At 42.6% G+C, this 18,440-nt stretch overlaps 2 protein-coding genes across 2 annotated transcripts in view; both read right to left on the bottom strand.

Annotated features, from left to right (window-relative positions):
* LOC146983904 (rho guanine nucleotide exchange factor 10-like protein) overlaps positions 1 to 11,192 on the bottom strand; it is a 70,673-nt gene extending 59,481 nt beyond the window's left edge. Inside the window, exons 1-4 of the mRNA XM_085780691.1 lie at positions 11,009 to 11,192; positions 5,619 to 5,686; positions 1,442 to 1,690; positions 1,329 to 1,356 (exon numbers count right to left, since the gene is read on the bottom strand). Of these exons, the coding sequence (XP_085636817.1) occupies positions 1,329 to 1,356; positions 1,442 to 1,690; positions 5,619 to 5,655 (314 nt within the window). The 5' untranslated portion in view covers positions 5,656 to 5,686; positions 11,009 to 11,192. The remainder of the gene's footprint in view (positions 1 to 1,328; positions 1,357 to 1,441; positions 1,691 to 5,618; positions 5,687 to 11,008) is intronic.
* Positions 11,193 to 15,122: 3,930 nt separating this feature from the next.
* Positions 15,123 to 17,234, bottom strand: nppa (natriuretic peptide A). Its single transcript, XM_085780689.1, has 3 exons — positions 17,098 to 17,234; positions 15,833 to 16,148; positions 15,123 to 15,349 (listed from the first exon to the last, which is right to left on the bottom strand). Exons 1-3 carry the CDS (start codon positions 17,206 to 17,208, stop codon positions 15,345 to 15,347), a joined length of 432 nt encoding a protein of 143 aa, XP_085636815.1. The 5' UTR covers positions 17,209 to 17,234; the 3' UTR covers positions 15,123 to 15,344.
* Positions 17,235 to 18,440: the final 1,206 nt, after the last annotated feature.

Below are 18,440 nucleotides of genomic sequence, written 5' to 3'. Positions count from 1 at the left end.
TGCTCGTATGTAATGTCTGTCTTGTATTGAAGCCCCGAAATGCGAAATTGTCCCGAAAAAAATTAAATAAGTCTATATTTTAAGCTTGTTTTGTAGCGGAAGCTTCTCGAAGCTCCTCTTCCCGGTTCGTCAAATTTGGACGAACTGGGAAGAGGACAGACCCTGGTTCATCCAAATTTGACGAACCGGGAAGAGGAGCTTCCGCTACAAACAAGCTTGAAATATAGACTTACTTAATTTTTTTCGGGACAATTTCGCATTTCGGGGCTTCAATACAACACGGACATTACAGAGCAGCATGGAGGTATTTGGATGTTCTTTGGTGTGTCTTTTTGTTACTAAGACAGTTGGTATCCATTTGCAACCGTCATATGGACATGCACTGCTACGCCGAGACCCCCTGTAACTCAGAGAAGAAATTTCAATTTTGGGTGAACTATCCCTTTAAGAAACAGCAATCCAGTAGAAATCTTTATCAGTGTGGTGACAGCACACGTGTAGACAGATAATTCTGTCAGCCACGACACCTCTGAGTGAACTCTCTCAGACCTTGGTCAGTCTGCCTGTCTCTGTACACCTCTCATCATCAGGACTCTGTTACCAGTGGTAGAGCTGCTTCAGGGTCTTCCTCAGTTATCGAGCAAGACATCGAGCAGGCGGGATATTCAGTGTTTGGGGCGGGACCGAGCTCTCTATGTGTGTGTGTGTGTGTGTGTTTAGCTAACGTCTATGAGCTAACGTAGCTAACTGTTAGCTAGTAGGCTTGCTACGTTATAGCTTGCTAACTTAGCTAGCGAGGTTAAGTGATGGACGCAGGGATCTGGAGGAGGAGAGTGGCGTAGGGACGGAGGAGAGTTTGTGTCGGTGCTGGAGGACGAGTCTCCTCGTTTTTCTCAGAAGTTTGATTGACGGATGACGGATCCTGATATCATTGGCTTGATGAATCGCGAGCAACGTGACGCATAATTCGTGCACCTGCATTATCCAATGTGAAAAAAAACTACCCCACTTTCATCCCGGATTTACTGGAAAATAGAATTTTGCACAAAGTTGGGGCTCCATCGTCTGATGAGTTATTACACTAATGTTAAGACCCACAGTGGGCTCAAATTCAGTTTTCTTTTCTGAATACCTTTAAGGACTTGTGGATCTCATTGCTCTGCTTTTACTATTTCTACATTGCACCGATTCTCCTTCAGAAAAAATTACACTTAAAATGCCTCTTTCACATAGATAAAAGAGTTTATTTTTTATTTTTTATTATAGCTACTATGGCTAAATCTTTTTAAGCGTACTTTACAGTCTGGAATTTATCCACCATAACTTACCCCTCTGGTGACTCTCTGACCTCCATATCTGTCAAAATGAAACAGATAAAAACATTACTTTACAATCTACAAGCCCCCAAAAACCCCCATTGTGCCATAGTACCAACATCCACCTGAGCAGCACTGGGGGGTCGAGGAGGGGTCATGGCCCTGCTGCCCCCTGCTGGCGGCTTCACCCGTGCCTTGGCCTGCTGTGTCTTGGGTCAGGTTGGTCTTGGCATAAAGATCTGACTGTGCTGTGTGCGTGCTCCATTCATTCGTCTCTGGAGGTCCTTCATCGCTGTCTTCAAACTCAAACTTCTCCCCCTGCTCATCTTCATCATCGTCGTCCTCTATGTGTGACACCCCATTGGATACAGGCACTGAGGAGAGAAAACACTCATTCAGTTTCCTTCCTGCTGCAGTGAGTTACACACAACAAGCACCTCAAACCTAGACAACATCTAACAAGGTGAATGACATTTATATTGTAAACTGACTCAGCCTCAGGAGGGCAGGGTGTGACTTTTTATTGGTTTATGGATCAAGAACTCTTCCTTAAAGGGGCTAGTTCACCCAAAATTCAAATTTCACTCATTATCTACTCACCCTCATGTCAACTAAGAGCTGTGAGAATTTTCAGAGTCCTCCGTTCCTTCTCTGAGTTACGGGGGGGTCCGTGCAGCAGTATTTGTCCATATAATGGTTGTCTATGGATACCAACTTTCTTCGTGCAAAAAGACACATCAAAAACCATCCAAATACCTCCATACTGCTCGTCTGTAATGTCCCTCTTGTATTGAAGCCCCGACATGAGAAATTGTTCTGAAAAAAATTAAATAAGTCTATACTTTAAGCTTGTTTGTAGCGGAAGCTCCCAGTGTCTCAGTTCACTGCTCTTCCTGTGACCGGGGGAACAATTTCTCATGTCGGGGCTCCAATACAAGAGGGACATTACAGACGAGCAGGGACATTACAGACGAGCAGCTTCTCGTAACTCAGAGAAGGCATGGAGGACTCTGAAAATTCTCACAGCTCTTAGTCAACATGAGGGTGAGTAGATAATGAGTGAAATTTGAATTTTGGGTGAACTATCCCTTTAAATCCAGCCCGTCATCAGGCAGACTGACCCTACGCGAGGCCAGACCACCCACTGACCTCCTGTCTCATTCACTATGAGATGATGGTGAACAGCTTGTGGAGCAGCGAGCAGCCTGGGAGACAGGATTATTTGTTGTTGTGCCACAGCCGAGGAGATTACACTCTAAACATATGGCTTCTAAGCAGTAACCCTCCACCTGTCACTCTGCATTTGCACCACATTTTACACATCAACACCCACCTGCCTCAGAGCTACAGACAGCCAAGGGGGACAAATAAAGACTGCCGTGAACATTTGATGAGGCTCCAGCAGGTACTGCAGGTGAAGAGAGATTATATTTACATGTTGATTTATATGGAGTTTATAAGAAGATGACATTTCATGTCGATCAAAGAACATGCAGTGAAAACTGTTCATGGTGAACTCAATCTAGTCCTGAACATTATTTCAGTAGATACTGTGCTCACACTGCACAAACAAGAAGAACAGGAATCAACAGGGTTGTTTTTACCTTCAGGATGTAAATCAGTTTAATTAGGTCAAAAACAAAAAATGGTTGTGTAGACGATCTGATAAAGTCTTTGACTTGTTGATAGCATTGTGTTTCCTCTACTACAGGGTATCTTTTACAGTTCTGAGGCCTCCAGAGTCACTGTGCCAACCCTGACAGGTAGATTTGTGAACCATATGGTCTGCAGAGGTTCACTCATTCTAGCATAGGGTAAGTGGGTCAGTAAACCCTTGTCCCAGAGCAGCAGGGATTCATAAGTCAGGTTCCCCCGCAGGTGATCACCTGAGTCCTGGCCGAGCCTGATCATTTCAGTTTTTATCAAGATTTGTTTTTCCGTGTTGCTGGATGTCAAATCATAGACTAAAACACCCTCAATTCAAGTTAATGACTGAAACAGCCTCTGAATTACTACAGCCTCTGATGGGCTTCATCCCATAGCAAGACAGACATCAGCAGAACAGAGCTGAATGATGAAGCCTAGCACGGTCTCCAGGTCTAAACCCCATGGGACTGGTTGGGGATGAGCTGGACTGAAGAGACAAACATCAGTAGGAACTTATGCAATGTTAGATTTTGTCACAGGAAGTTCAGCTGCTGCAGGAGTGAGACTTTTACATTTAGCTTGTCTCTGCTCTGTCAAGACTCATGTGATAAACTACATCTGATGAAGCCTTAACATAAATGTTTTCAGACATATGAATGTATGATGTTGAACCCAGTTTATTATCATTTAGATCTTATACTAGTTTTTATTACCCAGCTGTATGGGTGATAGGCGATTTGGGCCGAGGAGGAGAGGTCTGATCAAAGACACTTTACATTGTTGCATTATGGAAAATGTAAGATTTTGTGTTGTTTGATGTTTAAAGCAGAAGTAAGCGATCCGGTGGTTTTGGCTAACTTCCTGTCAGCCGATGGAGTTAGCAGTCCCCGCCCTCGTCCCTACGTCACCACATTCACGTGCATCCCTTGGCTGCACACACAGAGAGGACCGCCCCTTTATGCCGTTCTCTCTCCTCATTGGATAAAGGTTGTAGGATACAAGGAAAGTTTTCTCCTCGGCTTACAGCAGAGCAGAGTGACTGACAGACCAAACACTCTATAGAAGTGATTGCTGTCGGAAGATAGAACTATTTAAGACTTATATTAACAAAAACATTCCGCTTACTTCTGCTTCAATGTTTGTCTTTTTTGTTTGTTTTTTTACCTTACACTGGCGCTGAGCTCTTTTGTGAAACGTTTAAACTGCCATTATAGCTGAAATATCAGACAGAAAACAAGATGTTTTCACTGAATCCAGAAATCTGCTGCACTTGTTGAGTCTAATACCGTCATCTTTCAGTCTCATACAGACACTTTCAGTCTCATACACCACATGATGCTGAACTGATATTACTGTCAAGCAACAGCAAAACAGGAGCTGTGGCCTTCCCCTCTCCTCTTTTCTTTGTTTAAAACAACATTTTCGGGGGGGAAAAATGGCAATATGGCATATGCCATCAAGAGCATGCCAAACCTGTAGGTGGCAGTGTAGAGAAGCTCAAGCCCACGTTAGCCAATCAATCCCGCACATGATCCCGCATAGCAACCTGATAGCAACAACAACAACAACAACGTCACTTTCCCTCCTTGTGGGTAAGTTTCAATATTTTTTCATGCGAGAAAGTAACTGTTTAGATGCCAAATATACGGCCAGTTTATCCAAATGACGGCTGTTTAGAAGTTTGCTCCGGTGTTTCTCGGAGAGGTGAAGCTTTTTTTTTTCGGAGAAGTGAAGCTCCACCTGTGGAGCAACGACCGGGACATCACAGAGACAGCAGCCGCTCTGCAAAGCTGCTCGGTGGGCCAACCTCCGTCGTCCTCCCGGGGACAAAATGATCGCTAATTAACTTACCCACAGGTTTTTAGAGGTTTACCACCGGCTGGTTAAATTATTTTTAGGAGATACATGTAAATGTTGGTCTCATTGATGAAATCTAACAATTGTGGCAGTAGCATTAGTTTGTTTGAATGAAAAGTGAAGCTTCATGTGTGTGGACAAGAGGCAGCGCAGCCTCGGGGCTCTGTTCAGAAATCACCCCATTTAACGTTACATCAATAAATAAATGTTTTACAATGAACACATCAGTCTGCATTAAATTTTATCATTATTATTATTTATTTATTTATTTATGTAATATGGTTACGGTTAGACGTCAGGGTCTGACGTCGGCTACCCAAATCTCAGTTTTTCTCTGTTTACATGCAAACGTGCAAACGGAGTTTTCCAAAATCTCCACTCTGGCCGGAGTTTTTAAAAAGCATCGTTTCAGGGGCGATTTCTCCGTTTGCATCTAAACGGAGGGTGCAAACGATGGTTAATGTCTCCGTTTTTAAAAATTACCGGATACGTAACAGCAGCTGGACCAGCCAGTGTGTGCTTGGTCACTTTGTCATTTGTGAATATTTCAAATAGTAAAAATGAATAATCTGGTTTCTAATTTGCTGTATTATTGTGTAGTAGATGCGCAGACTCAGTGTCACTGGTGGTTTTTCAACCAGACCAAATCCATCTTTCAAGGCCAAGTACAGGATCTGACAGGCTACAGGTCTTATCAAGGCCATCACATATGCTAGGACCTGGACTGAAGCCACGAGTAGAAGGTTTAGAACAAACCCAGGTGATACTGGACATGACTTTGATAGAGGAATGACTCACCTGTGGGGTGACAGAGCAGTGGGTGTGGAGTGGTCATGCTGGGTGATTCTCAGAGGTCACATCGGCTCCTGTCAATACAAAACCCTTCATTATAAAGACAGTTTCAAGAGGATGATTTACTGTTGATACGGGCAACACAGTTGTACTTAAATTAATTAACTTGTGATCTGCTGTGGCCACAAATCAAAACATTTCTCATAAGAGTTTGAATATCAGTGATGATGACAGTAAGGATGTGGGCCTACTGATCTAGTCACTGCATGTTAGAGGGACTAACCAGCCAACCATGCACGGGCTCTCTACTTTAAATACACTGATACACTTTAAATACCACGGTTGCATGTGTGAGAAAAACCTCCAGTGTTCGCAGAGGGAGCTGAGCGATGTCTGATAAACTTTCACAAATAATGTCACCCAAATCAGAGTTAGAAAAATAAAAACCTCTAAAGGCTCCAGGCTACATAGGACGTAACACCTCTGACCTGTCAGCGGCACAGTGGCATTGTGGGTAAGGCAGCAGTTGAAATGTAAGACAAATGAGTGGAAATCAATTTTGATCCTTGTTTTAAAGGTCCCATATTGTACAAAGTGAGATTTCCATGTGTTTTTTTCATTATAAACCAGGTCTAGGTTCAATGTGAAAATATCAAAGTGCTCAGTGACTCAGAGAAATGCACACAACCTATATTCAGAAACAGAGACTTAAAACGAGACTTCTGTAACTTTGTGATGTCACAACCTTGCCCCAAGCCCAGCACACCTGCTCCCATCATCAAACCATGGGGGAATTTGGTTTCTTTGAGTGTTTACCTGAAATCAGAGAACAGTCAGCAAATCTCTTCAGGAGCCAACCAAAATACAAACCAATTCTTTCTTCTAATTCTGAACAAATGCCAAGCCTGAAAATGAGCAGCCACAGAAAATTGGGAAATTATCCAAAAGATCTGAAAACCACCATTCAAATGACACACCTAACATGCTGATTAAACACACAGAAATGTGAGCTAGATTGCACTAGTATAAAACAGAGAATGTGAGGGATTCTCCTACAGGACTATGAAGGACTTCTTATCACTGGAAAAGTCATCTTACTCAAAACACACAGGTAAATGACACACACATGACACACAGGTAAAATAAAAAGCAGAGTTTTGGAGGCCAGTGTTTATCCATGTGGACAACTGGTTATAGTTGTATTTTGCTGCGTTTTGCCAGAGGCAACATGAGTGTGTTACATTCCTTTACAGCAAATCCAGACGTGCCCTTTCCCAGAGTCTGTTACTCAATCAGATGGCAAAACACTTAGAGCTTTAATCATCCTCAGCGGTAACTGGACATGAAATCATCTCCTACTCGGGCACAGAAATGTATATAACTGTATGTGTTAGCAAAGGCCTAAGCCTCTCAGCTCACATGTCATGTCATTAGACTCAGAGAGTAAATATTCAGATAAGGGCCTGTGGGGGCGATCCCTTGTTCCAAGTCCCAAGTCGAATAAAGACAAAAACAAATAAATAATTCAACAGCTATATGGAGAAAAGCCTCCATTCTGAAGAATGGTTCCTGGCAACTGAATGGACAATAGCAGAGAGAGGGACTCCTCAGTCAGCTGTGAGGAGGACACAGCCTCTGGATTGTCCAGCCTCAGTGATCTACTGACTCCCACTGTGATGACAGCATTCAGTCAGAGCCCAAAGCCAAACATGCAAACAAGATGAAGGCACATTCTTGCATAATGTTTCACTGAAGCTGATGAATTGTAACGGTCAGTGAGTCAGGCCAGCATGGACTCTGGTAGGACCTTCTGACCATCAGTTAACATGTCTCCATATGTCGAATACTGTGGTGCAGAAGAAGCCATTGAGTCAATATCATCAAATTTGCATCGGTTCTAAGAGGGTGAATGCTCTAACAGGCTGACTTATAAGGACTTATAAGGCTCTTAATGATAAAGCTCCAACCTATCTGAAAGACCTCATCATTCCTTACTGTCCTACCAGAGCACTCCGCTCCCAGAATGCAGGTCTGTTAGTGACTCCCAGTATCTCTAAAAACAGACTGGGAGGTAGAGCCTTCAGTTACCGGGCTCCTTTACTGTGGAACCAGCTCTCTCCATGGGTCAAAGAGGCAGACACTCTAACTACATTTAAGTCTAGACTTAAGACCTTCCTTTATGACAGGGCTTTTAGTTAGGGCTGGTTCAGGTAGCTCTGAACCATTTTATAGCTACGCTGCTATAGGCTTAGACTGCTGGGGACACATCTGGTTACACAGAGCCCTCTCCTCCTCTTCTCTTCTCTTCTCTTCTCTTCTCTTCTCTTCTCTTCTCTTCTCTTCTCTTCTCTTCTCTTCTCTTCTCTTCTCTTCTCTCCTCCCCTCCCCTCCCCTCTCCTCTCCTCTCTTCTCCTCAGTATATTTTTGAACTGTCATTTTCTGTTGTACTTTGTAGTTTGGCCTTGGTGTCTCGCACTCTCTCTGTGTTTCCGCAGATCCACCGGAGCTCCATCTCTCTGCACCAGCCGCCGCCTGCATCGCCCCCCCCTCCCACCTCTTCCCCTGCTGTTAGACCGGCCTCCCCTTCCTTCCCATGGACCAGTCTGCCACCCAGCCCTCCCATCGAGCTGGCCAGCTCTCCCTGCCCCCCCCCGCCCCCCCGCCCCCCCCCCCTCACCAGAGACTGCCTTCATCAACTCCTGCTAACATTTCCATATTTCGCACATTCTGTGACAAACTGTAAACTGTTTTCTTGTCTGTAACAACATCTATTGCACGTCTGTCCGTCCTGGGTGAGGGATCCCTCCTCTGTTGCTCACCCTGAGGTTTCTCCGACTTTTCCCTGTTAAAAGGGTTTTCCATGGAGTTTTTCCTCAGTCGATGTGAGGGTCTAAGGACAGAGGATGTTGTTACGATGCCATGTAAAGCCCTTTGAGACAAACTGTTTGTAAAAACGGGCTATACAAATAAAATTGCCTTGCCTTGCCTTGCCTTGCCAATGTGTTGGTAGGACATTCTACCTCAAGCCTCCAACAAAGCCCCAGGTGATCTTTGTCATATGCTCATCATGTAAGAACACTACTTTTTAGATGTTTTCATGATTTAAAAGATCACCCCAAAATCTCATTGCTTTTGAGATATGGTGCTTCACAGACCAGACAGAGATCTACGAATTACCACATGGATTGTCATGAAATGACTGATTTTGTTTGGATGTATGTAATATAGATCACATGTAGTCACTGAAAAATGGTTAACAGTGGACAAGAGTAGCCCTAAAAAATGTAATCATAAACATTTTAGTGAAGTCTGACTGCTATCACAGCAACAATGTTCAGGATTGTGAACCATCAACCAGCCAACCCTGACTATGGCCACACCTAAACATAAACCTCCAGGTCACATGCATTCATAAACTTAGATTGGCCTGTTCCAGTAGGTCATGCACACTGTCAAATTGCTGTCAACAGTATCCTCTTGTTCTCAGCTGTGACTTCCTGAAGTGGACCAACGCCACAGGCTGCTCCACAGAATCAGCTTATTATGGGTGTAACAGTGTGACAGAGAACAGTGTGACAGTGAACAGTCAGTCTGAAAGTGAACAGTCTTACAGGGAACAGTCTGACAGTGAACAGTCTGAGAATTAACAGTCTGGCAGTGAACAGTCAGTTTGAAAGTGAACAGTCTTAAGCCGTTTTCCCACTAAAATTAGCGGGTCGATGCAGGTTTTTTAAAGGTGGGTCGACCCGCTAACAATCGGCATTTGGCCCCTTTCCCATTGACCAAAATGAGCCGAGTCTGACCTCCCGCTGGGGAACAGATAGTTTTGGTCGGTGTTGTTTGATCTTTTGATCCCAGTCTCGAGTGAGAGCAGAGCTTTGTTTTGGTACGTGATATGAGACGCGACCAGCGCTATGACGTGGCGTCATCACGTAAATTAGCAGGTTGACCCGGGTCTGGCGTTCCCACTGCAAGCCGATCGGAGCCGAGCCGATTAAAGGCGATTTTAACCCGCGTCGCTTGCCGAGTCGTTTGACCCGCGTCGACACGGGTCGGTGCGCCTTTCCCACTGCCACCAAAAGCCGATTGTTAGCGGGTTTAAACGGGTTTTTTGACCAGTGGGAAAGGGGTATTACAGGGAACAGTCTGACAGTGAACAGTCAGTCTGACAGTGAACAGTCTTACAGGGAACAGTCTGGAAGTAAACAGTCTGACAGTGAACAGTCTGGAAGTAAACAGTCTGACAGTGAACAGTCTGACAGTGAACAGTCTGAGAATTAACAGTCTGTCAGTGAACAGTCAGTTTGAAAGTGAACAGTCTGACAGGGAACAGTCAGTCTGACAGTGAACAGTCTTACAGGGAACAGTCTGGAAGTAAACAGTCTGACAGTGAACAGTCTGACAGTGAACAGTCTGGAAGTAAACAGTCTGACAGTGAACAGTCTGACAGTGAACAGTCTGAGAATTAACAGTCTGTCAGTGAACAGTCAGTTTGAAAGTGAACAGTCTGACAGGGAACAGTCAGTCTGACAGTGAACAGTCTTACAGGGAACAGTCTGGAAGTAAACAGTCTGACAGTGAACAGTCTGACAGTGAACAGTCTGAGAATTAACAGTCTGTCAGTGAACAGTCAGTTTGAAAGTGAACAGTCTGACAGGGAACAGTCAGTCTGACAGCATGAGAGTGTATAGTCTAACATTTAACAGTCTGACAATTAACAGTGTGATAGTGAACAGTTTATCTGCCAGTGAACAGTGTGATGATATTAAGAATAACTTTATTTGTAGATCACTTTTCAATAAATCTTACAAAGTGTAATAAACGCATTCATAGTGATCAGTGTGTCTCAATAGTTTAATATTGAACAGTGTGATAGTGAAGTGTGAGTGTGACAGTGAACTATCTGACAGTGAACAGTGTAGTGAACAGTGTGATAGGTAACAGTCTGAGTCTGACATTGTGATAGGTAACATGACAGTGTGATAATGAACAGTCTGGCTGTAAACAGTGTGAAGACTCAGTCTGTGACAATTAGCAGTGTGATAACAGTCTGGCTGTAAACAGTGTGATCGTGAAGTGTGACAGTGAACAGTGTGATCAGTCTGACAGCAGACAGTGTGATAAGCTGGTGAACAGTCAGTGAACACTGTTTTGGGGCTTCAGCCTTAGATCAGTGGGCAGACTGTGAACTAACTCTTTATGTTGCCTCCTGATTCCCAGAGTCCACTGGGTTATACCCACCTACCTACCTGCAGTCTGTGGGTCGTCACTGAGTTTATTAATAACCTTACACACACAAATCAACCAACCACCGATCTCCATCTGCTGCAGTCCCGGGGTTCCAGTGCCCACAGATAGATCAACATGTTATCTCCATGTCCCTGTCTCAGACATACCTTCAGTCCGGTCCTACGGTGCAGTCCTCCGTCTGTCCTGCAGCTGCTCACGCTAGTAGTACTCCACAAAACATGGCTTTGGTTAAACCACAGTTTCCCCAAGAAACTTTTCTTTCCAGGGTTTTCCTGTTGTGTTTCCCTCCTTCCCCCTCCTCTTCCTCTGTGCTTGCCGCTCTCCCTGTCCCTGCTCCGTAGGGCTGCGGGGGGGGCGGAGACTAGTCTCTGACCGTCCTTGTCCTGGTCCTGTCGGCAGATGGTGTCGGTGCAGACTCAGTACAATCCTCCTGGATAGACAGTATATTTATAAAGGAGAGCTCTTGTGTCTCCAGTGTCGTCCGTGACTCATGTTCTTCCTTTGTGGAGACAACAAGAAGCACCAGTCTGTCATTAGCGTTCAAACGGGAGCTCGTTACGTAAACTGGTCTCAGAGCAGCAGCCTGTCTGAGGGTTGCTGTCGTGGATGTAAACAGGACAATCTACAAACTTTACATGTGCTACGGGCTGCTCTCTAAACTGTGCAGAATTGAGTTTCATTTTAAACGATCCCTGTAGAGTTGTTGTAACTCTGAACAAATCTTTAATATTTTTTTTATGGAGCTGTAATGTTTCACTACATAAACTATCGCTATTGAGAGCTACGGAAGCCCTAAAGGGTTCATAACCGCAGTGAAGTTAGTTTTAAGTTGGATATTTGACAGACATTCGCTCCCTCTCAATACATTAAAAATACATATTACATGTGTTTAAATGCAATAAAAAACAGGTGAGTGTCATAAAGGAGACTTAGATCTTCTGTCCTGTGTTGATTTTGAGCTAACAGGTCACATGACCTGGGAGTTATTGAGCTATAACGCTCATATTTACAGTATAAAATATATTAAAAATTCATATAAAATAGTAAATGTGTTTAAATGCAATAAAACAGGTGCGTCTCATAGAGGAGGCTTAGCCCTACCATCCTGTGTTGATTTTGAGCCATCAGGTCACATGACCTGGGAATTATTGAGCTATAAAGCTCATATTTACAGTATAAAATAAATTAAAAATTCATATAAAATATTACATTTGTTTTACGTTAGCAATACTGTGAATTATCAATGCAATACACTTATATAATGCAAACAAAAATAACAGAAACCCATATTCAAAATAGTAAATGGCTTCAAGAGAATAGAATGGAGGGTATAAATGAAACAGAAATGGGAAAAGAAATGAATATCAAACAGTCCTACTTGGAAATTCTGCATATCAAAATAATTACATGCCCCAAAAAGAGTGCGTGTGCGTGTGTGTGGCCACAAGAGGGCACTAATTGCTAATAAAAAAAAATACAATTCAGTTGTCAAGTGCTCAGACCATAGGCTGTTAGTGGGAGATGAAAATACCACTACATTTTTGCCTCAGATAGACTTGTCTCCTCGGAAATCAAAGACTTGACTGAACTGGACTGAACCGAGTTTGGTAGCTTTGCAGTTTTCTGACTGCTGCATTCCAGTGGATCATGGAAAAAGGAGCATCCATCTCATGTTATACTTTTGTTGATTAGGTGTAAAGCAGAAAATGCTAGAAGCAGTGTGAGTGTTAAGAGCAGCTATAATTCAAATGAAGTAACTCTGTTTGGCCTAAGTATTTAATGAATCAGTTGTTATTCCGCTCTGCTTCTACTAGCTCAGGGTAATTTCTATCAATTAGCCTACTGTAAAAAGCTGGACATGCCTGTATCAGTTCTCAGCTTGTGGTGCACTATTTATCAACCAGGCCTCCATTCACTGTCTGCAGCTACAAAACACTGCTGCTCGTCTTATTTCTGTAACTTACAGGTACAGCCAGTGCCGTTGTATAGGGGAGAAAGGTGATGATAATTCTAGGGGCCCAGCGCCCAGTAGGGCCCACAAAAAACCCCAGTAGTCTAATCTTTGTATGACTGAATTATTCTGAATAAGACCCTGACTAATACTCATATGCTGCACTAGCATCAAAACAAAGTAGGCTAAATAAAAAATGATAATACATAAGTAGTGGGAAAAGTCAGGGGTCCACTTTAGTATTCTTTCAGGGGCCCCAGAATTCCTAGCAACGGCCCTGGGTACAGCCACATTACTCTGGTGCATCCCATTGATTTAAGATTGTCTTTTAAGGCCTTAAACGGCCTGAGATCTTTGGAAGGAGTCCCAAAGTCCCAAAACTTGGCCTTTGGTATTAGAGCCCCCGCACTCTGGACTTCTGTGCTGAAATCAGATGCTGCAACTTCTAAATTAAAAAATACATATTTTTGTGCAGCCTGTGGTTATATTTGATATATGTTTTATATTATTCTATCCTAAAGTGATGTTTTTAGACATTTTATTGGCTATTTTTGATATTTTATAATTGCCTAATGTTTTATACACAATCTGTTTTTATTATTATGATTATGCTCTCTCTTTTATTTGGTTTTATTTTCCTATGAAAAATCTATCTTGTAACTAAGAAAAGTGCTATACAACCAAAGTCTTTGTCAGGTTAGGACCCATTCAGTGAACTTCACAGCTGAACAATTCGACCCGTCTATCTGCTTTGAATTGACTCTAAAGCTCATTCCAAGATTTTCCACATTAGTCTGTACAGGAAACATCACTGTTGTTGATAAGCTGCAGCAGCAAGCAATCCAGTCAGTCTGGTCCACAGTGAAAACAAAAACCTGCACCTGTCTTTATCACTGGGATCAGACTGTTCCATCCTGCTAGTTTCCAAAGATATTATAAAACATGGCGTGAAAAGTAGTTACAGGTCAGTTTAGGTTGGTTTAGCTCAGCAGCTGTCAGGTCAGCTGCTGCCATCGAGGTGAAACGCTTCACTGGTGTATTACCAGAGGTTAATTGATGTCCATAAACTCCATAATCTGATTGGACAGGACTGTGTGACAGTTACTTTATCATAACCCACAGTGACGTGTCCTTCTTGCTGCCTGTCAAATGCATGTAGACAACAGCAGTTAATGAGTGAATCAGCCATGTTTCCTGTGTGACTCACTTCCTCTCTCAGTAGTCTATTTTCATTTGACAGCAAGTTGGAAGGAATAGATTAAATCACTTCCATCACTCCCCATTCATATCCTACACTTGGTTACTCATCTCAGGGCTGCAGGGAGATTGGAGCTAATCCCAGCATGGTTTGAGTGAGAGTGTTTAAAGGATGAATTTATATCAAAAAAAAAATTAAGGTGACATTCTTTTCAAGACTTTTAAGACTTTATTTTGTATTAATTTGACGCGTCTTTATTCAACAAAACTAACAAGCTGTACAAATGAGCACGAAGCTGGCCTGCCCCTTTGGACTATTATGATATTTTCTTTTCATTTGTATTATCATTTATATACTTCAAGCATAAGAATGCTCCATGTTGTAATGTGTTTTCAGGAACTAAAACAAGTTCAGTGAACTTCTCAGTGTCCAGACATGAATCCTGTCAAAAACCCTTGGGATGTGGAAGAACAGGAGACGGATGCATGAATGTGCAGCTCATATAAATGACGTGATGTCAACATGGAGCAGAGTCTCAGAGAAAAGTTTCCAACATCTGGTGGATCATTACATGAAGAGCAGAGGCTTTAAAGTGGAAGAGGTTTAAAGTGCAATGGGACAAACCACTGTTGTTCCTAATAAAGTGCCCAGTTGTCTTTCATATAAACTAAAGGGGAAAAGTTGAAAACTAATTTTTGCATATCAGAGGTAGACATGATGAGAACTGGTACAATTCCTCGGACTCGAAAGCTCAAAATCCATAAAACCAGATTTCAAATTAAAAGTTGTAACAATCTATAGATGGATGCCATCTCAAAACTGCACTCGCCTCACTGAAATACAATTATTTTATATTTTATACAGTATTGAATCATTGTATTCTTTCATTGGAGTAACATAAATAAAGTTGGTTTTAGGCGGATTTTTTGTCATCCCTTCCTAACTCCTTCTTTGTTTGACCTCATGATGTTTTCTACCGAGGTCAAGGAAAACTGGTTAGGAAGGGAGATTTGTATATGAACTTATCAACCAAAGTCTGAGATCAATCCGGTCTCTCTCTTCTCAGATAACTGTACTGATGAAGCAGCAATGGGAAGAATGACTTTAAAAATTTCATATGAAAAAAGACTTTATTTATCTCTGTTAACAACCCACATGCAGTTATGTAGTTAATTCATTTCCTTAGGGTGTTAAAGTTACAGAAAAGCACACAAAAGATACACACTGAACTGTCACTAATGCAAAGTCATACAGTACATATCCAGTCTTGTTGGTTGCATCTTCAGTTGGATGTGAAACTATAATCCAACGTGTGTTGCAGGAAGCTGTCAGGCTAGCCTGATAGGAAAATGACAATGACAAACAGGAAGAGCATTTGTTATAAATTGCTGGTCATCGTGAACACTACGTCATGTTTATTTCTTTCATATTGACCTCACAGTCTGTAATGTCCCACAATAACCAGTCAGACCCCTGACTGTCATGCTTCAGGATCTTTTAATTGATTAAGCCCTGATTTGAATTTTTTAATTTAAATTTTTATTTTTGCACAAAGTTAAAAGAATACAACATGAAACATGGTAGGTAACAATAGGACAGTGCAGGGAGAGGCAAAAAGGAGCTTATTTTTAAGACTCCACCTTATATTACAGTTGAATGTGAAAAAACACAAAATAACATAAAAAAAAATTAATGAAAAAAATTGAATAATGACTGCCAACAATAATAAATATATATATAAAAAAACAACAGAAAATATAAGTGTGTGTGTGGATTTGTGGATGTGATTGTCCTCCTCCATCCTCAGCTGTGGTAGCTTACCTCGTCCATTGTTGCATCCCAGACCACTGGCATTTCCTATTCGATCCATTCTGGCTCCAAAGCAGCTGGAGGCCCGTTTCCTGGTGGTCAGCAGCAGGTCCTGCAGATGGCTCCTCTGGCTCATGGCCCTGCCGCGCTCCTCGCCTGCTGCTGGTTGAGATCTGTCTGATATTTCTTGGTCCCCCTCCTGGTTCAGGCCCCATCCTCGGCTGACTTGGCCACGATCAGGCTCCTGGTTCGTCCCCTCATAATCAGCTTCAGAGTTCTCCTCCTGGGCAGCCTCAGCCAGAGTCTCCTCAAAGCGTTCCAGCAGAGACTGTGTTGAGAGGTGGAGACAGGTTTACGCTTAAGAACCAACCATTCTGCTCAAGTGTCTCAGAGACAACAACCACCAGCTGATTGAAAACATGAATCCCAGAGCATCTTGGTCCTCTGGGAAATGGTGTTTGTTACAGTAAAGGCTGCAACCTGGTTATGGTGACTGTGACTTTTACAGGTGTTTTTAAAAGTGTGTAGCAGAGTCGGAAGACCATGTGTCACACTACAACAACTGATCCAGCCACAGAGTCAAAACTATTCTCAGCACATAATTCTCTGACATACTCAGCAGGAATGAAAATAAAATCTTTAGTTTAAGTTTATGTTCTCAAGAGGCAAAAACACATACACGTAGGTCAGTCACATCGCTGACTATTGTGTCACACACTTGACTGCTTTTTCTGGCTGTTTGACCTGGGCTAAAACTGAAAAGAAAGAACTACAATTAGCTGATATCATTTCTCAGACAAACTGTCTCTGTGATTGGTTGAAACATGTGTGCACAGCATCCTAAAAAAATATAGGACTAATGACACAAACAAAACATTAACAGATTAGGTGGTCTTTTCAAAAGAAGTGAATTTTCCAAAATGCATCTCAAAGATGACGTCCAATTTATTTCTATTCTATTAAAACCAGTTCACAAACAGCTGCGTTATCCTCATGCGCTCGTCCTGCAAAGTTCCGTTTTCCATGATGTGGCCACTGACGAGTTCTTTTTGTTGATTCGGTGTAGCTACCGTTAACAATTCTTTGGAGATCTCAGTGAAATTTTTTTTTAAGCAAAAAGTGGCTAGTGTTACATACATCAGGAGGAAGTGAGAAGTTTATGGCGTTATGTTATGCCATTATGTCACAACTTTAACTGTAAATTACCTCTAAATGTGCAGTAGCCTAATCAAGCAAACAGGTGTGAGGACTGAGGGGTCACATGGTTTCTTTCTTACCTTGAGCTGAGCAAGGTCGTTGGTAGAAGAGGCCCGTGCCAGTGTGTGGCTGCTGACCAGTGTATGCTGACACAGTAGGGCCAGTAGGCCCCACAGGACCGCAGTCCTCATGATATCCTGCTGCTGCTTCCTCTGATAGGCTACTACAGCCTGCACCGCAACATTTTATATACATGCCAACACACACACACATTCACACACCATGCCACAGACAGTCAGTGTCAGTGGCTCATCATTTTGTAGACCACCTCAAGTGCATTCTGACACCTCTGCATGATAAGGCAGCTGGTCAGATGTCAGATTAAGTGCTGCTTGGTGGTAGGTGATGTGTGTGTGTGTGTGTGTGTGTGTGTGTGTGTGTGTGTGTGTGTGTGTGTGTGTGTGTGTGTGTGTGTGTTCAGTGGCATGACCTCAGGAACCATCTTAGAACTCTGAGCTCAGACGTGGTGTTTAATGACAGGAATGCAGATCCACCATGCAAATACTTCACACTGTCTACACTCCTGAAAAATACCATAGTAGGTTAAAACTGCTGCTGCTTGGTTACTGGGTGACCACATGGTTCAGATGAATAGAGGGAGAAAACAATGACAGATGCTAGCGGATGAGAGTCTTTGAGGTGTCTGATGGGTTTTAAGTTATGGTTCATTTTGTGAGCTGAGGTTGATGACATTTTAGTTGCTTGCTTCAAGTTCACTTAATTTTCATTCGAGTGAAATAAAACAATAACAGACCAAATATTTAAGCAATACTTTGGCATTTTAGAAAATCTTGCCTTCTTATCAAGAGCTCATGAAGCTGAACCAGGAAGTATGAGGCTTAAATTACCTTAAAATGTCAATGCATTTTCTTCCTGTTGTCAAATTGTATACTGTAACAAGATGGACGTAACCTCCATGACATCACCCACAGGTTTATGAGGAGTGGGCTTGGCAGCCTGCTAATCCAAATTGGACAAAAAGATGAAGGATTTGTGGAGCTATATCAGCTGGTGCATACCAGTTTCTGACAACACATTCTTCTACCTGTCACTCAAAGAAGCCACACCCCCAGTGATGCCTAAATAACAACAATTTAAGCTGTAGTTAGATTATATGAGTGTCAAACTATGTTACGTGTAAGGAAACCAAGAAATCGACTTCCCTGAACCAATGAACCAAACACTCAAGTGCTGAAAACTGCAGTTCCTCAAATGACCACTTGATGCTGGTTCCAAAAATGAGTGAAGTACTGATTGTAAAAATGCATATGTACAGCAGAAACAGGCCTGTTTACAGTCTGGCTCAAAAATAGTTTGGGTCTTGATGACTCTCTCATCATGAACTGGGGGATTGTTTATCGAA

Source organism: Trachurus japonicus, chromosome 7 (genome assembly GCF_045865225.1).
Source record: "Trachurus japonicus isolate A0001 chromosome 7, Traja_1.0".
Classification (NCBI taxonomy): Eukaryota; Metazoa; Chordata; class Actinopteri; order Carangiformes; family Carangidae; genus Trachurus; species Trachurus japonicus.
The sequence above is the reverse complement of the archived record's forward strand: the minus strand, read 5'-3'. Positions and strand labels throughout refer to the sequence as shown.